This window comes from Ursus arctos, unplaced genomic scaffold (assembly GCF_023065955.2).
Source record: "Ursus arctos isolate Adak ecotype North America unplaced genomic scaffold, UrsArc2.0 scaffold_5, whole genome shotgun sequence".
NCBI lineage: Eukaryota > Metazoa > Chordata > Mammalia > Carnivora > Ursidae > Ursus > Ursus arctos.
The window spans coordinates 59,685,033-59,707,806 of NW_026623067.1; the positions used below are offsets into that span (position 1 = coordinate 59,685,033).

The window sequence follows — 22,774 nt, forward strand, 5'->3', positions numbered from 1 at the left end:
TCAGTGTAAGCAGTAACCTTTTTTTGTTTGGATTAATCTGTTGGCCCGAGGCCTGGAAGCCTGAGAGTCTGGCCAGAATGGTAACCTAATAATTCCTGCTAGGTGTCCTATGACCATTTATCATTTTCCATTATATGCTCCAATTCCTACGGCATTAATGGCAGGCCAGTGTTGTATGTATATTAAAATAACTTTTTAAATTTATACTTAAAAGAATTTGTTTAGTTCAGCTTTATCTCATCTCAGCTGGACTACTTTTGGATATTGGGGCATGAGGGTTGAGAGGAAGAGGGCATAAAGACTGGGCAGCCAAAACCAAATGGCCGTTGTACTTGGAAGCTCTTATCAGCTTACTTGGGTAGTAAATCTTAGCATCGCTGAAGTTGGCCTCTTTAAAGGCTGATTGCTGTTTACTTGCAGTTGTTGATTGCCCTCTGCTATAGTTAGGAGTGAAAGGTGTGTTTGAACCACTTATGAACCATGACCCAGATACCAGAAAATCACTTTGAATTTTTCTCCTGAAATGACATGTGATCACTTGTACGGTCAGCCTCTTCCAGAGTGCAGCAGGCTGGACGGGTGACAGTGGAGAGTTTTCATGCCCTTTTCTGCTTGAGGGATCTGATGAGCAGTGGGACGCATATGGCAGGACAGGATTTTTCTTCATCTTGGGAGAGGACAGAGAATTAAATTCAAAGGAACCTCTCATGTTGAAGGGTCTGAGTTCAAAGAAGACAGAACAGCAAAACAGCGGTACAAATCCCCTATGTACATAAGGTTGAAATAAGAGCAGTAAATTCATTATAGAATTTTTTTTAAAGACTAATGTTTTTCAAAAACTATCTGCTATGGATAAGACTTGAATTTATTAATAATTAACTTTACCCAGTTAGCAAAAATAATTAACAAATAACCTCTACAATGGAAGCTGAGAGGATTGCAAGTAATTTGGTTTACAATTCTAACAGATTACTTTTTCATTGTGATGTACATGGAACACCCCCCCCCCTTTTTTTCTTTTGCTCCCAAGCTAGTTGAGAGCCACTGACGGCGGCCTGGGCACGCGTATGTCAGGAGGTGAGAAGTGTTCAAGCGGCGGCTCCCTAAGGCCAACAGAAGAGCCTTGTGCTAACAGCTGGATTGAGGAGGTAGAACTCAAGAGTGGGCTAATCCAGCGGTTCTCCTACTTGAGTGTGCAGCACACACACCCGAGGACCTGTCAGAACACAGACTGCTGGGCTTCCGTCCCCAGGGTTTTGGTTCCCTTGGTCTGGGCTGGGGCCAGGAAGTGAGCAGTTACGTGAATGCTGTAGCTGCGCTAACCATGTGGATTTCAGTAGGAGGTGCCTGGCATTCCTGCGAACGAGGGTATTAGAAAATTGTTTAATCAGAAGCACACATTTGGAAAACACCCACAGAGGGGCCGAGTACTGGTTAATAAGACTTAATTAGCATTGAGCCTGGAGATTGACTAATACAGTTAATACAACAACTAACCTACTAGGAAGTGTGGTGTTTGGACTTGGTGACACCTCCCCCACCCAAACAAGTCTCTACGTTTTCAGTTTTAGCAGCCTATTCCCCTCACTCCTAACTCTCCTACCCCTTGATCCCTGCTCGCTCTCTGAAAGGGCCAATAAAGAGTTGGGGGGAAAGGAAAAGAAACAGGCAAGTCTATTTTTAAAGGTTTACAACTACCACTATCTACTCACCAGCCTCACCTCACTGACCTTGTAGCCCTAAAGTTTGACTTCTTCGTAGTTTTAACTTCTCTGGATTGCAGCCCCGGAGCAAGATTACTCAGGCAACAAGCTGATTCCACAGACCATTCAAGTTGCTTAATTCTGAAGGCCGTTGTCAGGAGCGTAAAGGGCGAAGGGCCGTGTGCCAGCTGCCAACACAGAGTAGTACCTCATGTGTTTTGTTGAGGAAACTTAGCAAGAAAGCACAAGGAAGTAAATGAGAAGGGCTGTAGTCACCTCCCCTATGTTGATTATGGAACTCCTTTGCTTTCCTCTCACTTGAAATTTGAAATGGTCAAAAGGGTTTAGTGGATGGGGTGGGGATAGGAGACAGGTGAGGAAGCAATTCTCAGTCTCCATTTTCAAATTATCTGGGATTGCATGGTAGAAGCATTGGACACAAGCAAATCCAGAGTACTGTTAGCTCTAAATACTGTGTGATAGAACCACCTCCCTTCCCAGCTCTCTCCCGCCCCTGAAGCTCACAAAGGAGGTGAAACACAGAAACCCCTTCCTCCCTGCCCATTTCACTGTCTGGACTTGGGCTATAGCCTCACAGGGCTCTTAGAGTAAACCCGTCGAGTTTTAATGCACTGCCTGCCTTAGTCTTTTCTGATCTAGGGTGTATATAACTTGTGAGAGTTCTACCTCATTCTTAAACCTTTATTGCTCCTAAGAGCAAAATACGCTCAGATCTCTACGGAGCAGCCCACTCACCTTTGGCCACCTGGATGCTCTCACCCACACTACAGTCCTTGGTAAGTAGCCAAAGCTGAAAGTTGGCTTGCGGGGATAGCCTGGATAATTGTAATTGTAAATGGAAAGCTCTTGGGGAAGGCCCACCTTTTAACTTGTTTAGGACAGTGCCTACTTGGCCAGTAGATAACAAACCTTGACCACCATCACAAAAAGTTTGGACACATTATCTCCAATAAATGTGTATTTCTTGATAATTTGAATTATGTACATTGTCAAAGGACTAAAATGGTAAAAAATATATACCAATAAAAACTGGAGATCTTTTCTGTATTCTAGTGGTAAATCTTGCCCACATTTTCCTCCAGACTGAATGGAGGTCTCTTGAAGACAGGGATGGGACCATGTCTTCTCTTGTTCCTTTAGTACAGTACCTTACATTGAAAGGTCCTCAGTGCTGTTGAATGGCTGACACAGTTAAGTAAAATCAGGACTTATTCCAAAGAAAAAATAGTAGTCATTCACAGGGGAAGAGACAGCAGTGTGAAGGGAGTTGGGAATTCAGAGACCTCCATTCCAGTCGTGGCTCTGCTGCTAACTGGTGGGAATAGTTACTTGCTTCATGTCTCTTCCTCTTTTCCTTATTTGTGAAACAAGACAGTTGCATTAGTGGTTTCTAAGGCCTTATCTAGCTCTACGTAGTCTATGAAATGCTGTATTTAGGCTCTTCTGTATACACAATCATTCTATTACCCAGTGATGGGAACAGGAGGTATTTTGTCAGTGGTTGTGGAATGGATCTCATGTCTGTTTAGTTTAGGGAACAGCCTAGTAGCTTCTGCAGAACACCATAGGGGAATGGGCAGCGGCAGCTTAAGCTAGCCAGTGGTCTCCCTTTTCATGATGTCTCAGCAGCCGCTCACCCCTGTGGGCTGCCACACCGGCTCTGCGATTCCTTGCACATCTGCTACCATCCCTGGCTGGGAGAGCGGGATGGCTCCCTAAAGTTTACATCTTAGGGGAAAAGAAGATAGTGGCGTCCCTCTTCCTGGGTTTGCTCCTTTTGTACGTGACATACCCTTCTTGGGCAGCTTTACCCCCTCCTCCATTTATCCCTTGTTTTCAAATACACACTTTTTGTTGACGTTAAAAAATCCTCTGCCCCTCTCAGCTCCATTTATTGTGTTCTACAACCTATCCATCTCTTCTTTCTCACTGCTTATTTACTGCCTCAAACATACATTCTATTGAAACTGCTGATTTTGGGGGTGGGGTGGGGCTGTGTTCTGAGGCTTATAAGCCAGTGGGGCTGATAAGCTGGAGTCTAGCTTATTAGCAAGCTGTTAGACTAACACAACAATGTCACAGTAGTTCTAGAATCCAACTCTGGAGGGAGAAAAGCACCACTGAACTGAAGAGGGAGAGTTGAAGGGGCTGGGATAATTAAGGTCAGAAATTGGAACCCTGAAGTAGGTTTTGAATGTTGACTGCAGGGAGGAGAGAGAAGTTCCTTAGAAAGTAACTTGCTTCTGATTGCTGCAGACATGGAGGAAATCCACCTGACTGGGGTGATGCATTTGTAGAGGGGACCGAGGCGAGTCACGCTGGTAAGGCAGACAAGGTGCGGCCAAACTCTTACAAGATAGCTTTGATAACAGACTGAAGTCAGGGGATGTGGACTCTGTTCTAGAGAGAACGGCGCTGGTAAAACATTTAAAAGCAGAGGCATTATGTATTACAGGATAATTTGATAGTGGCGGAGGAAAGAACTGATAGTAAACAGAAAGGCAAAGACATCACTGAGGAGACTCCCTACGTGAATTCTCCGGCCTGGAACTCTTTCCCATTCAGCTGATACTGTATACACATGGGAGTGACTGCCGCCTATTCCAGTTTGAAGCACAATGTTATCACTTCCATTTCTCCAGTTCTAAAAACTCGTTATTTCCCCTCCCCATTTCTGACGCTGGCATGAGAATTATTTACAGGTACAAATGACATTAACAATCGACTTAATTCCACATCCAAACAAAACCAGGCACCAAGCCCCATTGATTTTTCTTAGATGTGTCAAACAGTGATGTTCCCAAAAAAGCCCTTCCGTGCTGGTAGAAAGAATCAAGTCCAACTATTTCACACGGCCTTCGGTTTTTCCCATGAACTGCCTCTGCCTCTCTTCCTTGTTTTCCCCCTTATTGGACATACACCTGCAGGCAAAACGGTGGACAGGCCAAGTAACTTACAGTTTGGCCCTAAGCCCCAAAATGTTTGCCTCTTGTCATTCAGCTCAGAAGACAATACCTAGTCTGTCTGTGGTGGACTAAATAATTCCTGACATTTGCAGAGTGCTTTAAAGTTTTCAAAAAACTGTAAATATATTATCCCACTCTTCCCCAAACAACCCTGTCATGTAGGTGATTTTGTATCCCTCTATAGAAAAGAAGAGATTCAGACATTGAAACAACTTGGCAAGATCAAAACTGTTCAAGTTTGAGAGAGCCTGAAAAACTCAAGTCTTCTGTCTTCTAAGCCATTCCTTTAAACACATGGTATTCAGAACCTGATGAGAAATTCACTTAGAAATAACAAACTCTACTGGATTTTAGGAAAGAAAAGTGAAAAATCACAAACCACAAATTAAATAGTTTTAAATTAAAGTGAATAATTAGGGGCACCTGGGTGGCTCAGTTGGTTAGGTGTCTGCCTTCAGCTCAGGTCATGATCTCAGGATCTTGGGATCAAGCCCCACATCAGGCTCCCTCTCTATCCCTCCTCCCTGCTTGTGCTCTCTCTTTCGTAACTGAATAAATCTTTAAAAAAAAATAAAGTGAATAACTGGACAACAGTTTACCAATTTGGTGCTATCAACATGGACAGAAGTTGGTGGACTTGTTAAAACACAGCAACAACCCATGTCCCACCTAACTTGAGAACACAGCTGAGAACCAAGAATCAAAAACAGAAACACTTTTGCATATCTTAATTGTGGCTAAATACATCATTCAATACATCTTACTCAAATGCTCCTGATTACAAAGCCTATTTCCTCTTAGTTTAGATACATTCCTAAGAAACTTGGTTATGACAAAAACAACATAGGCCAGACGTTCTGTTCATTGTTATCTCCAGTCCTGTGACACTGTGTGGCATGCAGTAGACGCTCAATAAATATTTGCTCCGGGAGTTGTTTTGAGTGCTGGAGAATTAATGCTATCTATACACATGGCTAGAATGGCTTGGATGTTGACTGTATCCTAATGCAGCTGCTGCACACAGATTCCCCTCTGCTGGACCCCGTTCCCACTTCGGCTTCCCAATCCCAAGGAAGAGTGCTGTGAAACCACCACAGTAAACGGACTGGAAGGGGATCTACAGCTTGCTTTAGTTGCTACCTCAGTGGTCATTTTGCAGCAGCAGGTGGTTCACAAAGCAATGATAGCTATGTTGGAGGTCATCCTTGGATTGAAAAAAAATTTTTTTTTTTTTAAAGATTTTATTTATTTACTCGACAGAGATAGAGACAGCCAGCGAGAGAGGGAACACAAGCAGGGGGAGTGGGAGAGGAAGAAGCAGGCTCACAGCGGAGGAGCCTGATGTGGGGCTCGATCCCAGAACGCCGGGATCACGCCCTGAGCCGAAGGCAGACGCCCAACCGCTGTGCCACCCAGGCGCCCCTGGATTGAAAAATTCAATAAAAGAACCTCCTAGGGCTTGTTGGTGGGTTTGTTTGTTTTTTTACTGATAGAGTTCCCTGTCTTACCCCTCTGAGCTAGAGGAGAGGAAGGCAGTTAAGGCATTTAATGATGGTCAAATTTATTCTTTAACATAAAATTTATACGTCTGGTGGGATTTTATGACACATAGGTATTTGGGATTTTTGTGAAACCAATAATGAAGTATGTTAAGATCCATATCCCCAAAAGGATGTCAGTCTTTCTAGTCTGACAAACCCAGTACTCTAGATATTAAATACCTACGGCAGTAAAAATCAGCAGAATCTAATGCAAAGAAAAGACTCTGGAGTCTCTCAGTGGGCCTGGAACCCTGCGTGGCCTGATTCCTCATGGTAAAATAGAGTTGGTCCCACCACCAACCAGCAGCCGCAGCACTGTAAGGGAAGAAGTTCATTAAAAGGCAGGAATGGTGCATGACACTTACTGGAGATGTCCTCATTCAGCACGGCAACGATCATAAAGCCTGGGTAAAAAAGTCCTGGCTGGACATCTTTTAGTATGCTTGAAACTGTTAACATATGTTCTAGTACTAAACTTGAATTCTGTGGAAGAGAGTGAAGAGGCCAAAAAGTAACTTTATATTTAAGGCTATCCAAAGTATACAGACATGGAAGGTTCATAGAAAATTTGTTCTAATGGGTAAACAATGCAAATGCTAGCAAAATGAGTCCTGTTGTAATCTAGTTCAAACAATGGCAAAATCTAGAAGATGCCATAAAACCAACTCAATCTGAAATAGCTAGTTAGAACTATGCTTATTTGCAGGTTATATTTCAGGTCCAGCCTAAGGCAAAAAGTGCATGTACTTAAAATCACTCTTTAAAAACTTACAAGTGTGCCCTGAGGACCACGTACTATTTGTAAGTATCACATTAAAAAAAGTTCAACACAATAGCCAGATTTTCTCTGCAGCACCCCACCAGATTAAGCAGTCAGCTTATGTTTAGGTCATGTCTTTTAAGATGGCATGTATCTTTGAACACTAGGATAGAATATATGCTCAGTGCCTTTCAGTATAACCCATGGAGGAACCCACTGCCTGAGTGAACTGCAAATCCACACTTCGCGTCTTGGGGTTGTTCTAGAGCAACCCCTAAGCTCTAGAATGTTCTAGAGCATTCCCTAAGTGTAACAAGTGGAGTGGGCCACATTATTTAAATAAATAAATGAGAGATGATTTATTTCTGACTAAGTACACGTAGCGGAATTGTAAGTGTGCATGACTGGTACCGTGCTTTCATTTTAGAAATACCCAGGGGAGCCTGGGTGGCTCAGCTGATTAAAGTCTGCCTTCGAATATGGTCATTAGTGGGACTTCAGAGAATTTGCATATATTGCCTGATAATATAAACTTTATCTTTCTCTTCTCTTTTTCTCCCCAAATAACACCATATCTAGGCTAAGAGCATTGTTTGTGTATACTACACTAAGTATTGGTTCTTGGAATAAATATGCTTTGAGGATGATGCTATTGTATAAGGTTTAGTAGAGAATCAATTGCTATGATATTCACAAAAAAAATAAATAAATAAAGTCTGCCTTCGGCTCGGGTCGTGATCCCGGGGTCCTGGGATCAAGTCCCGCGTCGGGCTCCTTGCTCAGTGGGGAGTCTGCTTCTCCCTCTGCCCCCCCCCCCCAACTGCTCATGTGCATACTCTCTCTCTCAAATAAATAAAAATTTAAAAAGAAAAAAAGAAATACCCAACTGCATATGGCTTTACTTTCTAGCAATTTGAAAAAAACTTCAGACCAGCTTCCGTAGTAAGAAATTCATTTCACACTGTATTCCACAACACACGTGTGTGTGCGTGTATGCATACATTTATACATATATATGCATATATATGTACATATATATGTGAAGATTCACAAAATATGAAAATAGTCACATGCTATGTACTTGATCTATTCCATTCTGTTCTATTTTGTTTAAAAAAAAATTACATTGTTTTCTTGATCCTTAACTGGGTTACAACTCATAGTTTAAAAACTACTGAAGTCGAGTTATTTTAAGCTCTTAACGACTCAGAATTATGCAGGCAGTATCTTGGGGTTAAGGAAAACAAGCAAGCAAGTACATTTGTCCATAATATTTTAATACTTTTCCACTTTTAAATACTGGTTTTAATTTTGTGATTGTAACATGGAAGATCCAACTTTATTATTTTTTAAAAACATCATCAGGATCATAAAGCTATTATAGAATAGTTACACTCTACACACTCCCAAGGTACTTTAAAATGATTATGTTTTGAGTCTGTAGATGAACAATGACGGTAATCCAAATACATTGTCTGTACAACTCGGGCTAAATACTGGTGAAAGTGTTAAATTGGACAAACAATTGATAAGCTTAAAGATAACCAGCACAATTGCACAAGAGAACCAGCTCAGCCCAACTAAAATTTTCTTAATAGCAGCTGACACTGATGTTGTACAGGGGTACAAATTAGCCGATGAAACTGAACAAGTGGAAAACCTGTTTTCCTTTCCCTTATTTTCTATTCTTACACCTCTCTCCCAGCCATCCCCTCCTTGGTCTGGCTGCCTTTGTGGCGATCCCAAACCAAGAGCTGCTGTGATCACCCTCCACCTCAAAATCAGGAGTCCTTAATTCCAAGAGAAACACTGTGCTCTCTCGTCCTGTACAGTGGGCACGCAGGGACACACCCATCATGACCAATATTTTTCAAGTTTCCATCACAGTACAAAAGAGTGAGTAGAAAGGGGAGTAAAAGGACAATTTTTTTGTTTTGTTTCTGCTTGGGGAAGAGAAGTAAGAAATCACTGTGTTTGGGAAAACATCATGTCCATTCAGACACTGCCTAGGAATTAGTCATACAGATATAATCCTAGAGGGTCCATATATTGTTTAAAATGGCTAGTACCTCTCCAAATTTTGACCTCTTTAAAACTTTTTTTGTATTCCCCAACTGATTTCTAAATCTGATTGGATGGGATTAACTCTAGTGAAGTACCTGTACAGTTATCTAAAGGTAAACGTGTCTTTTTCTTCTTTTTTAAATACAAATATTTTTAGTGTAATCATTTCATTTACAGAATTGCAAAAGTGTATCATTAACATTTAGTGCAAATGCAACTAACGGTAATTAGATTTAGACACTGCTTTGTAAGTGTTCCATACCTTCGTAAAATGAAGCTATTCAATTTGCTTATGAAAGTTACTTGTCTGTGTTCATGACAGTTACCAGACATGGCAAACAGAGAAACATTTATAGTGGGTGTGGAGAATTTTTTTGAAGATTCCCATCAGTGGCTATGGTGAATAACCTCCCCCCCAACCCTCCCATATCCCATCCCAACCCGACAGCTGATTGTAAAATAAAATACACATTTGAGGTATAAACTTTTCTTTTTTAAACATCACAATATAAAATGTTAACTGGTGATGTAGTAAACTCATATGATAATTTGTCTTATTTGCCTTACTAGAATTACCACCATATAGGCACTTTTCCACACAAATTATGAACAGCGTTTTTGTGTAATAAGGCATATTCCATGCACATCATTTAGAGAAAGGTAAATTAAAAAATAGAAAAGATTTATGGAGCATGAAATCTGCGTGCATGTAATATAAGCATATGTTTTATATGTATTTTTCTCTCTGTACAGAATAAATACCACTATATCTGATGCAAGTAATTCACTTCCAGGATTGTGCATATTAAGTGACCAGACTAATCCCATCATTAAATTATCACCTTGCATTCATCATTAAGACTCCATCACCATATATGAAATATATACAGGACATGTTCCAAGTGACATGACTTTCCGCTTTACAAAATGGGTCTGATTTTCGTGTTTCTACAGAGATGAACAAGTCAGCAAAGCATCTACAAAATGCCTCTGACATATGTAAGCACATTTGTGTATAAACACAATGAAGATTTAGAAGTGGGCAGTCATTTCTACTTCAGTGAGTACCATTCCTTGCCTCAACTCCATGCTTCAAGGTATTTCACAGACGCCTAAAACTAAAGAAGGTATTTTACGTTTAAGTTCTTACAGCAACTAAGGGAAGAATTTCAGTTTGAATCACATGGAATCCTTTACTGCTCTGCTGAAAATTCTGAGCAAGAGGCAAACAGGAGCACTGCTCACGTTTTCGATGCAGATCTTGCAACACAGCCTTTAAATGGACCCAAATTAGAAGAACTAACAAACATGCCTGTTAATGAATACCAGAGACACTGAATCAAATGCCAGACCCAGACAGCCTGATTTGCCTTAACAAGAAATACCGTATATCTTCTTACCAATTTCAAGAAAACATGAGCTCATTTTATCCTTACCATTGTACCAGAAAGTAGTTTATACCCACAAGATTTGTATGTTTCTGTTTGGAGGCAGGCAGAACCAATTGAGGAATTACCAAATTGTGTTTGTAAACAAACTGAAAAAAATCTGCAGCACACAGTACACAACTAAAAATACAATAGAAATATAAAGATACCTGGGGGGAAAATAAAGCTTTTCACTCTTTCTCCATCAGAACCAAGGTTCTTCATAGGAGTAAGACTATAGAAAAGGCAAAATCACAGGTTATTGACAGCCCTCAGTTATTAAGAGACACTTTACGTAACAACATGAATCGTTATAGAAATCAGCAGCAATGAATTCTATGATTATACAAAGCAAAAAAGTCAAAAAATTCTGAACACAGATTTAACCACAGGCCTGAAAAAAGAGCCCCATCCAGATATCTGGTGCACAGAAAGCACACGCCCCATGTGCATTCAACTTTTGTGCTTTTCTTTTGTGCACAAAACCTGATACAAATGAGGATCTTAGGCCGGACCATTGTAAATTAAAAATTCTGAAAAAGTTTCCAAAAATTAAAGCATCAATTCCTAGTTGTGATTCAAAGTTGATTTTTTTTCTCTTCTAGGAGCAAGCAAATAAAAATATAGCCATATACATGTAATTTTACATGTATTTATAGTTATATGCTGAGCGAGGAGATCTAGCAGGAGACAGCTAGTGTTAGATGTTCACCTTTGCTATTGCAATATTTCTTCATTTTTGTACACAAGGCCAGGGTGTTGGGCCACAGACAAGGCTATAGATCCTATGTTCCAGCTTAGAGCATTCAATTTTGTTTTTTATTTTTTCCTCCAACATGGAATGTCACACAGCCTTGCTTCAGTCACTGCAGGAAAGAAAACAAGTAAAAAGATTAAGCAATATATTATTACTAACAGCTGTAAGACTACCCAAACAGGTTTCTCCTACCCTCTGAATTCATGGAATGCACAGATCTCTATTAGAAATTTATGCTTTAAAGATTTTCACCTTTAAAAATATAAAATTATTAACCTTACGTATTTGAAACTTATCTCATCAGCAAGAAATAGAAAGCCTAAGGAATGTTTTGAGAGCCAGGAAAAAAAGGAAATACACCATAGATAAATAAGCAAAGAGGGAATCAACCAGAAGTCTCTGGATTTGTACCCCCCAAACCAGCATTTCCTTCTTCTTAGTCTTTAATACAAATTATGCTATACAATACCATTTATCAAGAATTTGCAAGTTTTATTTAAGCCCTGGGAAAGAGATCTGTCTTATCTTAAACAACCATACTCAGACATTGTCACGTGAGTTTAAGAGTTCTGACTATGAGGGGCACCTGGGTGGCTCAGTCGGTTAAGTGTCTGACTTTTAATTTCGGTTCTGGTCGTGATCTCAGGGTAATGAGATCAAGCCCTGCATCGGGCTCTGCAGTGAGCGTGGAGTCTGCTTAAGATTCTCTCTCCCCTCACCCCCCACTCTATGCTAGGATCTACTTCATACATATATCTTTCCAAACATTATGAAACAAATATTACTATGTTAAGGTTTGAAGTTGGTTCTTTGTCAGAAAGAAGCTCAAATGGACTCATGGCCAGAGCTAACTTTTGGGCCAGTACATCTTTTCAGGTCTCTCTTTACATACACTCACATACGTCCACAAACAATGTTTCCTCCTTCTTCTGAGTTGAATTTCAATCCCCTCCCTTCCAGGTCCTGTGTGCATAGGTATGCGTGCGCACACACAGACATACGCAGACTCACACAGACATACAGTCAATAAAACAATGCCCCAAATCCAACAGTTCTGAGGCAAATACTGTTAATAATATTAGCATGTATTTTTCAAATGCTTAAGAAAATTATTCTTCTTTTTGAACACAGTTGAGAGCATGTTCTATTTATAACTGCATTTTGATTTCTTTTGCTTAATACATAGTTATATTTTCTGCCCTGCTTATCAGCAAGGCTCAGGGTAGAGGTGAAGAAGAGAGAAAGCAGATTACAGCTGCACACCTGGTCTTGATTAGAGCAAAGAGCATGCTTTCGACATCTTAAGGCTGTGGGGAGAGATATCCAGGTAAGTCAGGTGACAAGCCTGATGCCATCATGTGGCATCATGTTTCTGGTTTATTTGAGATAACAGTGCAGAGACAAAACCAGCAAATTTCCTGTCCAGATCTAGCCATAACAATTCTAAAGTACAAGATATTCTAAAAATAGCACATTTATGCAGTGCACACTTATGCTGGAAGAGAGAGTCTCTCGAAGGTCAGTTTGTATCCCAAAACATGAACCATTCAGATAAGACCAGAATCTGTTTAACATTTTTAGGTAAGCTTTTTCCTGGGAAAAGCTAAGTATCTGTGACATCACTGCAACAACTCTTGTATTAGTATCTAACAATAAATTTAGCCTTTGAGGTTTTTTTGTTTTTCTTCTAGTTTTTTAAGAAAGGCATACCAAAAACAGCATCAGAAACCAGAATTGGTTAAAAATATCAGTCATTATTTAATTACTGAACGTATTACTTTTATCTAAGGAAAGTGACCCAAGAATATACATTTCTCAGCCAATAATTTAATATTCAATATAGGTGAGAATGAGAGGACGTTCATATATACTTGTGGCTTATGAATTATACTTTGCAATCTCTAATCAAAAATTTAAACGTTAACACATACTGAGAGTTCACAGCTATAGAATTATACAAATTGTTCTCAAATGGACCAAAAAATGTTCAAACTATTCATAGTAAGAGAAATACAATAAAAACTACACTGAGAGAGTATTTTTTACTTATCAAGGTGGGAACAATCCAAGTTCTATTTCATACATTGTATGAGAGGGTACAGGGAAACAGGCACTACGATACGCTATTGCTGGTGACACGGTACGTTAATACGTCCTCTCAGGGGGCAATACCTAAATTATACATGCACAGACCCCCTAAAGGTGCTGGCAGTGTCATATCTAGTAATTTATCCCACATATCAACTTGCAGGTGGATAGAATTATAACCCGGTCTAGCAAAAACTGGAAACAACTTCAATGTCTAGCAAGGACTGGTTAGATAAATTATGCACATCCATACGATGGGATACTGTATAGCCGCAAAAAAATGAGGGAGGCCCATAGTATTATGTAAAGACCTTTACAGTAAAGCAAGTGCAAAAACAAGATGCAGAACAGTGTGTTTTCTTGAAGAACAACAAAAAAGTGTATGTGTGGATGAATACATGTGTATTTGCTTATTTAGGCATACAAAATTCTCTGGAAAGATACATAAGAAACTAGTTACAGCAGTTATGCCCTTTGATTTGGGGCTGGAAGGAGGGCTTAACTGGGTGAGTAGGGGCAAGGATAAATTTCACTGTTTATCTTTTCAGACTATGAACCATGTTATTAACACAGCCTGGGATCCAGTCCTGCATCGGGCTCCCTGCTCAGTGGGGAGTCTGCTCCTCCCTCACCCCCGCCCCTGCCCCACCCTGCTCCTGCACGCTCTCTCTCCATCTCCCAAATAAATAAATAAAATCTTTATTAAAAAAATTAAACATTCCAGCTCTTTCTGCAAAGACGTTCAGCGCATATTTGGCAGTCAAAATATTGAACCAATCCAGACATTAACGTGGGACTGGCTAACATATTCTGCAACACTGATATAACAGATTTTAAAGAAATGAGATAGTTTTATATGTCTCATGTCTTTCTATGCAATAACAGTCAAGATATATTGTTAGGTAGAAAAAGCAAACTGCAAAACAGCAAGAATAGAATAAATGCATTTTTAAAAAATAATAATGAATGTCACTCACAACATACATACAGAAGTAAGGAAGAATAAACAATGAACCTAAAGTAATTTCTGGGAAGGGAAAAATATGGGCAATTTGTCCTTCTGGAATTCTATGGCTCCATAAATGTTAACATCTCTTTGCATAAGTGGATACTATCTAACATATGCAGAAAAAACATGTTTTAAAGGCTAAAAACTACAACTACAACTCTGGGAACATCATAAAAAGAAACTACTTCCAACAATTAACTAAATTTTAATATCTGCAAGGTCATATTAGTCAAAGTTTTTTAGAAAGGATAATATATATCTTCCAGTACCTGTTAATACTAGAACAAAATGGGCTTTCCTGCAGTTTTTTCTTGGACATAAGAAGTAAAACGTTTTAGAAACTTTGGATACTCTCGCTTTGCCACTGCCCTTAACACTGAGGCTGGTGCCCATCCTCCAGGGTTCACTGCAAGAAAAAGGAAAATTAAAACCTGTTAAGATACAATTCTTCAAATGTATGTGAACTGCTCATTTTGTTCCTTTGCTTTTAAAAAATTTCTCACATTGGAATAGTCAACATCTCTTAAAATTCTGACCTGACCATTAATTCCTTCATGCTAACCACCAGACAAGAACACACAGCAAATAAGAAAGCATTTATTACCTGTCTAAAATGTTCCTGGCTCCCTAAATTATATGCAAATATTAATAGAGCACCATTTTAGGTTATGCTAGATTTGTCAAACGCTACTATAATCAAATAATACCTCATTCAGGCATAACTGTCTCTTTAAATGTAGTAGCAGTTATGTCCCTGCATGAAGAAGGTTTGAGGATTTGATTAGAGGGACTCCAGTGACTCCTGCAGGTGGGAAATGGATGTAGTATAGTAAGAAACCTAGCAGGCAATGATTCAGAAAACAAAAAAGCTGACAATGAGAAAAAGAACTGTTAACTTCCTTAATTACTATTGCTTATACTCCTAATTACACATATATTTTATTAGACAAATATATAATAAGAAGCTTCTTAAAGCCAAGCACATGTGAAAGTGATCTAGAGATGAAGTATTAAAATTTATCTACCTAGGGGCGCCTGGGTGGCACAGTGGTTAAGCATCTGCCTTCGGCTCAGGGCGTGATCCCGGCATTATGGGATCGAGCCCCACATCAGGCTCCTCCACTATGAGCCTGCTTCTTCCTCTCCCACTCCCCCTGCTTGTGTTCCCTCTCTCGCTGGCTGTCTCTATCTCTATCGAATAAATAAATAAAATCTTTAAAAAAAAAATTTATCTACCTAGCCCTGGCCTCAGAAATTATGATAGAGTAGTTCGGGGTGAAATTCAGACAGGTTATTTTCAAAGTTTCCTGATAATTCTAATACACATCTCTCCAAATTAAAAATCACTAATCTAAATGATAAAAAAATTAAAAAGGCATTTAGATCATAGTAAGAAAATCTAGGAGATGCCTGGCTGGCTCCGTTAGAAGAGCATGTGACTCTTGATCTCAGGGTTGTGAGTTCAAGCCCCACTTGGGTGTAGAGATTACGTAAAATAATAGTAAAAAAAAAAAAAGAAAGAAAAGAAAGTGTGTAGCAAAAGAAACCCCGAAATACATACCATTAGCTACATATGTAATCTTGCATAGAATGTTGTCCCTGCTGATCTCCTGGTTTCCCTCTGGTGGGCTTACCAAGGTTTGACAAATCATAGCAATATTTATTTTGGCACGGACACATCGATTGTTTAGCTGCCAACAAATAACAAAAACAAAATATCAATATTGTAGATGCCTAGTATTTCATAATCCTTACTGGTCTAATAGTACATTAGGGTATCCAAAACCACAGCTCATCAACATCTCCAATAAAATTTTATAAGGACCAATAAATAACACATGCCGAGCTGCTATGACATCAGGAATGATTCTCCCTCCTCTTAAGCAGTGGATGGACCTAAATGGAGACAGAAACCACAGAGGTTTTGCTAGCAGTTGATCATGGCTTGAGAGGGAACTGTGGAAAGCAGCCTTCCATTATCTACCCCTTTGGTTCTGTTTCCTCTAACCTCTGCAGGAAAGGCAAACAGCCCTTGCTGGGTGTTCACAGCCATGACTGCTGCCCTTGGGTAACACATGGGCTATACTGTTCCAAGGAGCCAATACGACATAAAACAAAACCTAAGAAATGTTATCAGGTAAGTATCTGTGTGTGTCTCACTCTTGCTCCGCACTGTGTGTTCAGCTTTATACTGCACAACTATACACATTTATACAAGTGCACTTACAGGAGCACTGTCATGATCCACAGAAAAATTACACACTATCCAGGTTTCAGGGTCATTTTCAGTCAAGGCTGGTATCTTTCGAATGGCAGAAAGATATAATACATCTCGCTGAGAAGCAGGCCACACTCTCTGTGGAGGAAGTAAAAATCTTTTGAAAATAATAAACTACTTTTAAATTCATATGTAATATGGAACTAACAGAGAAACATATGTAAAACCCCTAAGTATCTTAGGCAAAGGTAAAATCTGTCAAATTTTAAATGGAAAGCATCTGAAAGTACCAGAGAAGGATTAATTATGAACAATGAATTAATGGCTTTGCAAATAATAGCATCAAAGGAATAATCTATTTTTTTAAAACGGTGGTTATATGTAACAAAAATTTTTGCCATTTAAAGCATTTTTAAGTGACATTACATTCATAATATTATGTAAGTATCACCACTATTTCCAAAATTTTTTATCATCCCAAACAGAAACTCTGTACTCAGGAAGCAATTAACTCCCCATTACCCGCTCCCAAGTCCCTGGTACTGTTCTGCTTCTAGGTACAGTATTAACCTCTGTTTAGAGTGTTCAGAGACCTAAAAGCTAAGATTTCAGTGTAAGAAGACTGCTCCTTTGATACACCATTATCACATCTGAAGAACACCAAATCAATTAGACTGCATGCACCTTTCAACTTTATGGTATGCAAGGAAACATACCATGTTGGAATGATATGGAAATGAGATCCCTGAAAACTGAGACTATGTACTTTTAAATGAGAGAAAATATTTGCAATGACTTTCCTAATTGTTGAGTATAATAAATAGCCAAGAACAGTGTCAATACAACACAAATAATTTGGAAATGAAATGGTTCATGTTTTAAAGATGCTAAATTTCAAAAATAGATGAAAACAAGTGCTGAGCAAATCTATGTGAAGCCAATAATAAAGGAAAATTTGGTTGTGTTAGAACTAATTGAATGCAAATCCACAAGGATGAGGATAAGATGAAAATTTAAAGAATGAGAATGACTTAAATATCAGGAAAGAAGTAGCCCTCTTTAAGATCAGACTATAAAAGAAGCCAAATTTAAAAGGAAAGTTGTATAGCATTACTGAATTTTGTTGAAAAAAATTATGCCAAGACAATTTGTTTATTCACTTATAACTTAAATTTTATTACATTTAAGAGACATTCTTTTAATAGTTTTTAGTTTTATTTTTCAAAAAGTGATCGTAATACAACCTATATAAATTCCTCCCTCCATCTACTATTTATGAAGTGAAATATTTTCAGCAGATTGTTTTCCAAGATCAACTATCCTCAGATTCTAAGATTCTTCTGACTCTAAATTATTGGTCATTTCTATTCATTCCAAATTATAAAGCAATTAATTGGTATTTTTAACATTTACTAAATTTTAAGCTTCCCTTAGACGCCCCAAATCTGTATGCTGAAGCAGAATCTTCATTGTTATGTATTTCTTTTTTAATTGAAGTAAAGTTGACCTAAAATGTATTTTTTACACATTTCTTGAGCAGCTACCATGTAAAATCAAGCCTAGCTCAAAATCATTATATACAAGATGCCTCACATGACTGAACTGAGTTCAAGAAATACATAACAAACCCACAATATTGTCATATATTCAGCTCAATTAAAAAGTCATTTAAAGGAGAGAAAAATGAAGTACCTACTGAATTATTGTATTTCTTATATAACATACAGTATTATATTGAATGGATCTTTCCAAAATTATAGTTCCTTTTTATTATCTTCCTTTTTTTAACTGAATGTTACATTAGGTTCAGGGGTACAACATACTGATTTGACAATCTGATACATTATTCCGGGCTTATCACAGTAAGTGTAGTCACCATCTGTTACTGCAGCCTTATTACAATATTAGTGACTAATGCTGTACTTTTCACCTCTGTTACTTATTTATTTTATAACTGGAAGTTTGTGCCTTTTAACTCCCTTCATTTATTTTGCCCATCCTCCCATGTACCACCCCTGTTTATTGTTCTTTACACAAAATATTATTTGGCAATTTTCAGGGAACAGAGCAGAATAAGGTAAGAGAAATGTTAGTTCTTCTATTTTAAATATCTAGAATAGCAGAGGAAGAGATGAAGTAAAAGTCAAATGAAAGTGAACCTATTTAAATGACAATGTTTCCATATGCTCTGCTATATGACCAACTCCTTAACAGTTATGCTTAGCAATTTTCACTTGTTTTCAGATAAACCACTTAGATGACTTTCATATCTATCAGTCTTAACATATATTAGTAACATACTTTCCATTCCCCTTATTACTATGGTCACAGGAAACTATGATTCACTTTTGTATTTGGTAATAGTCACTCATCTCCTACAAAGACTAGATGCTACAAAAACATTTAACAGGATTTCAGTATTTTCTAAACTTTAAGTCCACATAACTAAACTGGAGATCTTTATCAAACACACTGTTCCTGGATATTCTCAGATTCTGCCTTAAAGGAGCTGATATCCTTTCAAATATGTGATATTCATGCATCATTAGTAAAGTCTTTGGATTTTTTATGGCGTATAATTTCCTGCCAAATTTTACTTTAGGGAATTTCTATGTCTCAGTTTGAACTACAGTGAAATCCCTTTGGGATGAAGAGATCTTTACCTTGTGCGTTTGATAAATGATGATTGCATTATCAGCTAATGTTTCCACCACATGAAAGTTTTCTATAGTTGCTGAAATGAAGAGAAAATATTAGTAGCCAAAAAGATACATTATTTCTTCCTAGAATGTGATTAACTCACTTATACTGATGGACCCTGTGATAACATGAGCAGAATTCTGCCCTATATTGGCTAAGTCCACAGGGAGGGAAGTTCATATCAGGGCTACAGACAGTGGGCATGAGACCTGATCACAGGAAACCTCATTTTCTTTGGCCCAATATCCAGCTTCCACAACAAGAAAGCAATTCTAATCACACTGTGTTATTCAGACACAAGTTCCTATCTAATACTATGACCGTTTCCTGTAATCTCTAATTTACTGAAACTGAATAAACTGGTTCTATATAGGCTTATGTGACTATATTTGTGAAAAAAGAACATCAAACTGTCATTGATAAACATCTTATGATGTTCAAAACTATCTGTATTTAAGAAATTTGGTTCCTAAGAGGAACATACACCCACACACACAACACACATACCCCAAGAATAACTCTAAACAGACCACAGCAGGTCTGTCCAGGGTTTACTAAGGGAACAACAGTCTGGGAAAGTAGATGATAAAACAGAAACCTTTAATTTTAGTTCTGGCCTTTCTACTAACTAGGCTCTGTGGCTTCTGACAAGTCACTTAACCTATCTGAACTTTATTTTTTTACCTACCTATCAGGCAGGATTACTGAAGTACTGGATCAAATGCTGTAATATAGTTAGAACCATTTTGTACAGTGTTTTCACTGTACAAGCTCTATTTCACTGTAAAGCTCTATTTAAATGTAAGTTAAAAAAAAAAGTAAATGCAAGCTATTATCAGATTTTACATATATTTTCTACACTGACTTTGTAAACTGTAGATAACATGCAAAGACTGGGTTGGATTTGACATTATATTCAAAATAAAAACAAAATAATAATTATATTAAGATATATTAATAAATGGCAGCTTACTTTCCCAATCATTGCGAACATCAACATTCCAGAAGTAATTGCAGACCTCATGTCCTGTAACACCTTTCACCGCATGGGTAGCTTTCAAAGGATCCAGAACGATTCCGTTTTCTTCTACTTCCCTTCTATATACCTAAAGAGGATATATTTAAAAATCCAAATTTGAAAAATAAAAATCAAACTCCTAAAGTACAAACTTGAAAGCAGGCTTTTAAATTTTGCTGCTTTTTAGAATTTCATTTGTGAAAATCTATTTATGGAACATAAATATTCTGCTAAAAGAAAATTTAAAATCTCAAATTATTGACAACACATCAAAAATACTTAAAACTACAAATTTGGCGTAAACTTCAACAATGAACAACATGCATATGCAACAAACACCTAATTACACGAGTTGTTAAATTAAGCCTGGTTAGAACATCATCTCCTTAAGGACACTGATTTAAGACAGTTTTGTTCAATCTACATACCCCGCATCTAGAATAGTATCTGAAACATAGCAGGCTCTCAATTATTTGTTGAATCAATGAGTCAAAGCTAAAATGGCATGAAGATCTATGTTATCTTGCTTTTTATTTTTTATTTTTTTTGGAGAGAGAGAAAGAGAGAGCATGTGAGTGGAGGGGGGGGGGCGCAGAGGGAAAGGGAAAAAGAGAATTTTAAGCAGGCTCCACTCCCAGGGTAGAGCCCAACATAGGGCTTAATCTCCCGATCCTTGAGATCATGACCTGAGCCAAAATCAAGAGTTGGAGGTTTAACTAACTGAGCCTCCCAGGAGCCCCTATGCTATCTTTCTTTAAATACTGAAATTGTGTACCTAAAGTGCTAAGTAAAATTAATTATCTCAAAATTATAGTTCTGCTACTTTAGGAAGTTTTGCATTAAGTTATTTTGAGAAATGAATAATCATGTTACTGTAGCTCTCAATTTATGGAGTGCTTTATGGGTCCAGACACTGTTAGGCATTTCACATATAGTTTCTTTCTTAAAATCTGTCTCATCAAACTACTTTTCCCTACATGCTTATTTATTCATGTTATTGGGACTGCTATTTTCCCAGTCACCCAAACTGGAAACTTTAGACTTTTAAATCCTCCCCTCACACTCCACATAGCTCTTAAGCTTGTCATTAATCTTCTATAAGACATCCAACAGCTTGACTTTTATACTACTGGTTACTTCTTTTAGGTAGGCTTTCATCCCTGAGTACTTGATTCTCTTAGGTGGTATACTTGGTCTCTAGTTTCTTCCTTATCAGCTTAGTCTTCCTAAAATGTTACTTTGCACACAGTGGCTAAGCTACAGCTACAGAGAACTGACTATTCTCCTTGGTGGGCTATTTGATACTCTCCATAATCCAAGCCCTCTCTCTCTAAGATTGTGGACTGTAGGAACACTTATTCTCTATTTCTCATTCCACATGGAGGGACTTCTTCTAGACTATCACTCCTGGTTTCTCCTCATACCTTCACTTTCTCTTCCCTAGGGGGACAACAATGACATATCGGAATGTTGAGTACAGAATAAGGACTGGAAGGCTTGGCTCACCCCTTTTTCTACAGAGAGCATGTATCCTGGTTTTCTTCTGGGGCTTACTCTTGTGGCGAAGGCCTGTGATTATCTAGCTATGTCAGAAACGTTATGTTTAATTTTCAGGTAATGCATTAGCAAGACCTTGTCACTGCTGATCTAAAGCTGTATTCTCCAATCAGTTTATTAGATTTATAGTTAACATTTTGGTATTTCATCTGCTTGTTTCTTCTTATTTCTTAATTAGTTCCTGATTCAGGAGAAAAAGAAATTCCAATATCTGATATTGTATCTCTATTGCTAGAATAATCCTGGTCAACACAGTCTACGCAAAACTCCTGAATAAGAAGTTTGCTTTCAAGTTTTAGCTTGTGTTTATATTTTTTATCTAAAATACCCTTGCCTCACCTTTGTCACAATCTTGCTTCCATTTCCAGACATAGTTCAAATGCTTCTCCTCAGTATAAAACAATCTGTTTCAAATCACAGAGATCTTTCCTTTCCAATTTTCTCCACTACTCATCTGTGCTCTTCATTCAATACATTATCAGATAAAAACAAATAACAGTATCTTTAAATGTCAATTTCCTCCTTCCCCAATGAGAGTTTCAGGCTGGACAAAGTCTTATTAAACATCTCTTTATCTTTAGCATAATGCCTTGGGCATAAGGTATTCCAAAATTCAATGCAGCTGCTGTTTTGAATCCATCTCTAAATCTTATTCCTTGCTCTTATTCTCTGTCTCCTGTGTTTAAGGATGTGAACAAGATTAGCAGACCCATCTCCAAGTATTAAAAGAGGATGCAATTAGAAAAAGGGCAAGAAGTGAGGGATAGACAAAAAAGGGGAACAAAAGTGACATCTGGGTACAACATTTAGTATATTGAAAAATAAATTAAAGAGAAATACCCAAATAGAGCCATCAACTAATTATGACTTATTCATATCTAAACACCCAAATTTTATTTTTCCATGGCCCAGGCAAAAAAGAACGGTTTGTTCATAGATTTTTAT

At 38.1% G+C, this 22,774-nt stretch overlaps 1 protein-coding gene across 2 annotated transcripts in view; it reads right to left on the reverse strand.

Annotated features, from left to right (window-relative positions):
• Window positions 1–8,251: 8,251 nt before the first annotated feature.
• CERT1 (ceramide transporter 1) overlaps window positions 8,252–22,774 on the reverse strand; it is a 97,903-nt gene continuing 83,380 nt past the window's right edge. For both annotated transcript variants that reach the window (XM_026498773.4, XM_026498772.4), the window contains 6 exons: window positions 20,228–20,360; window positions 19,218–19,288; window positions 16,564–16,692; window positions 15,898–16,027; window positions 14,606–14,742; window positions 8,252–11,348 (listed from right to left, as the gene is read on the reverse strand). In XM_026498773.4, the coding sequence (XP_026354558.1) occupies window positions 14,615–14,742; window positions 15,898–16,027; window positions 16,564–16,692; window positions 19,218–19,288; window positions 20,228–20,360 (591 nt within the window). In that variant the 3' untranslated portion in view covers window positions 8,252–11,348; window positions 14,606–14,614. The remainder of the gene's footprint in view (window positions 11,349–14,605; window positions 14,743–15,897; window positions 16,028–16,563; window positions 16,693–19,217; window positions 19,289–20,227; window positions 20,361–22,774) is intronic.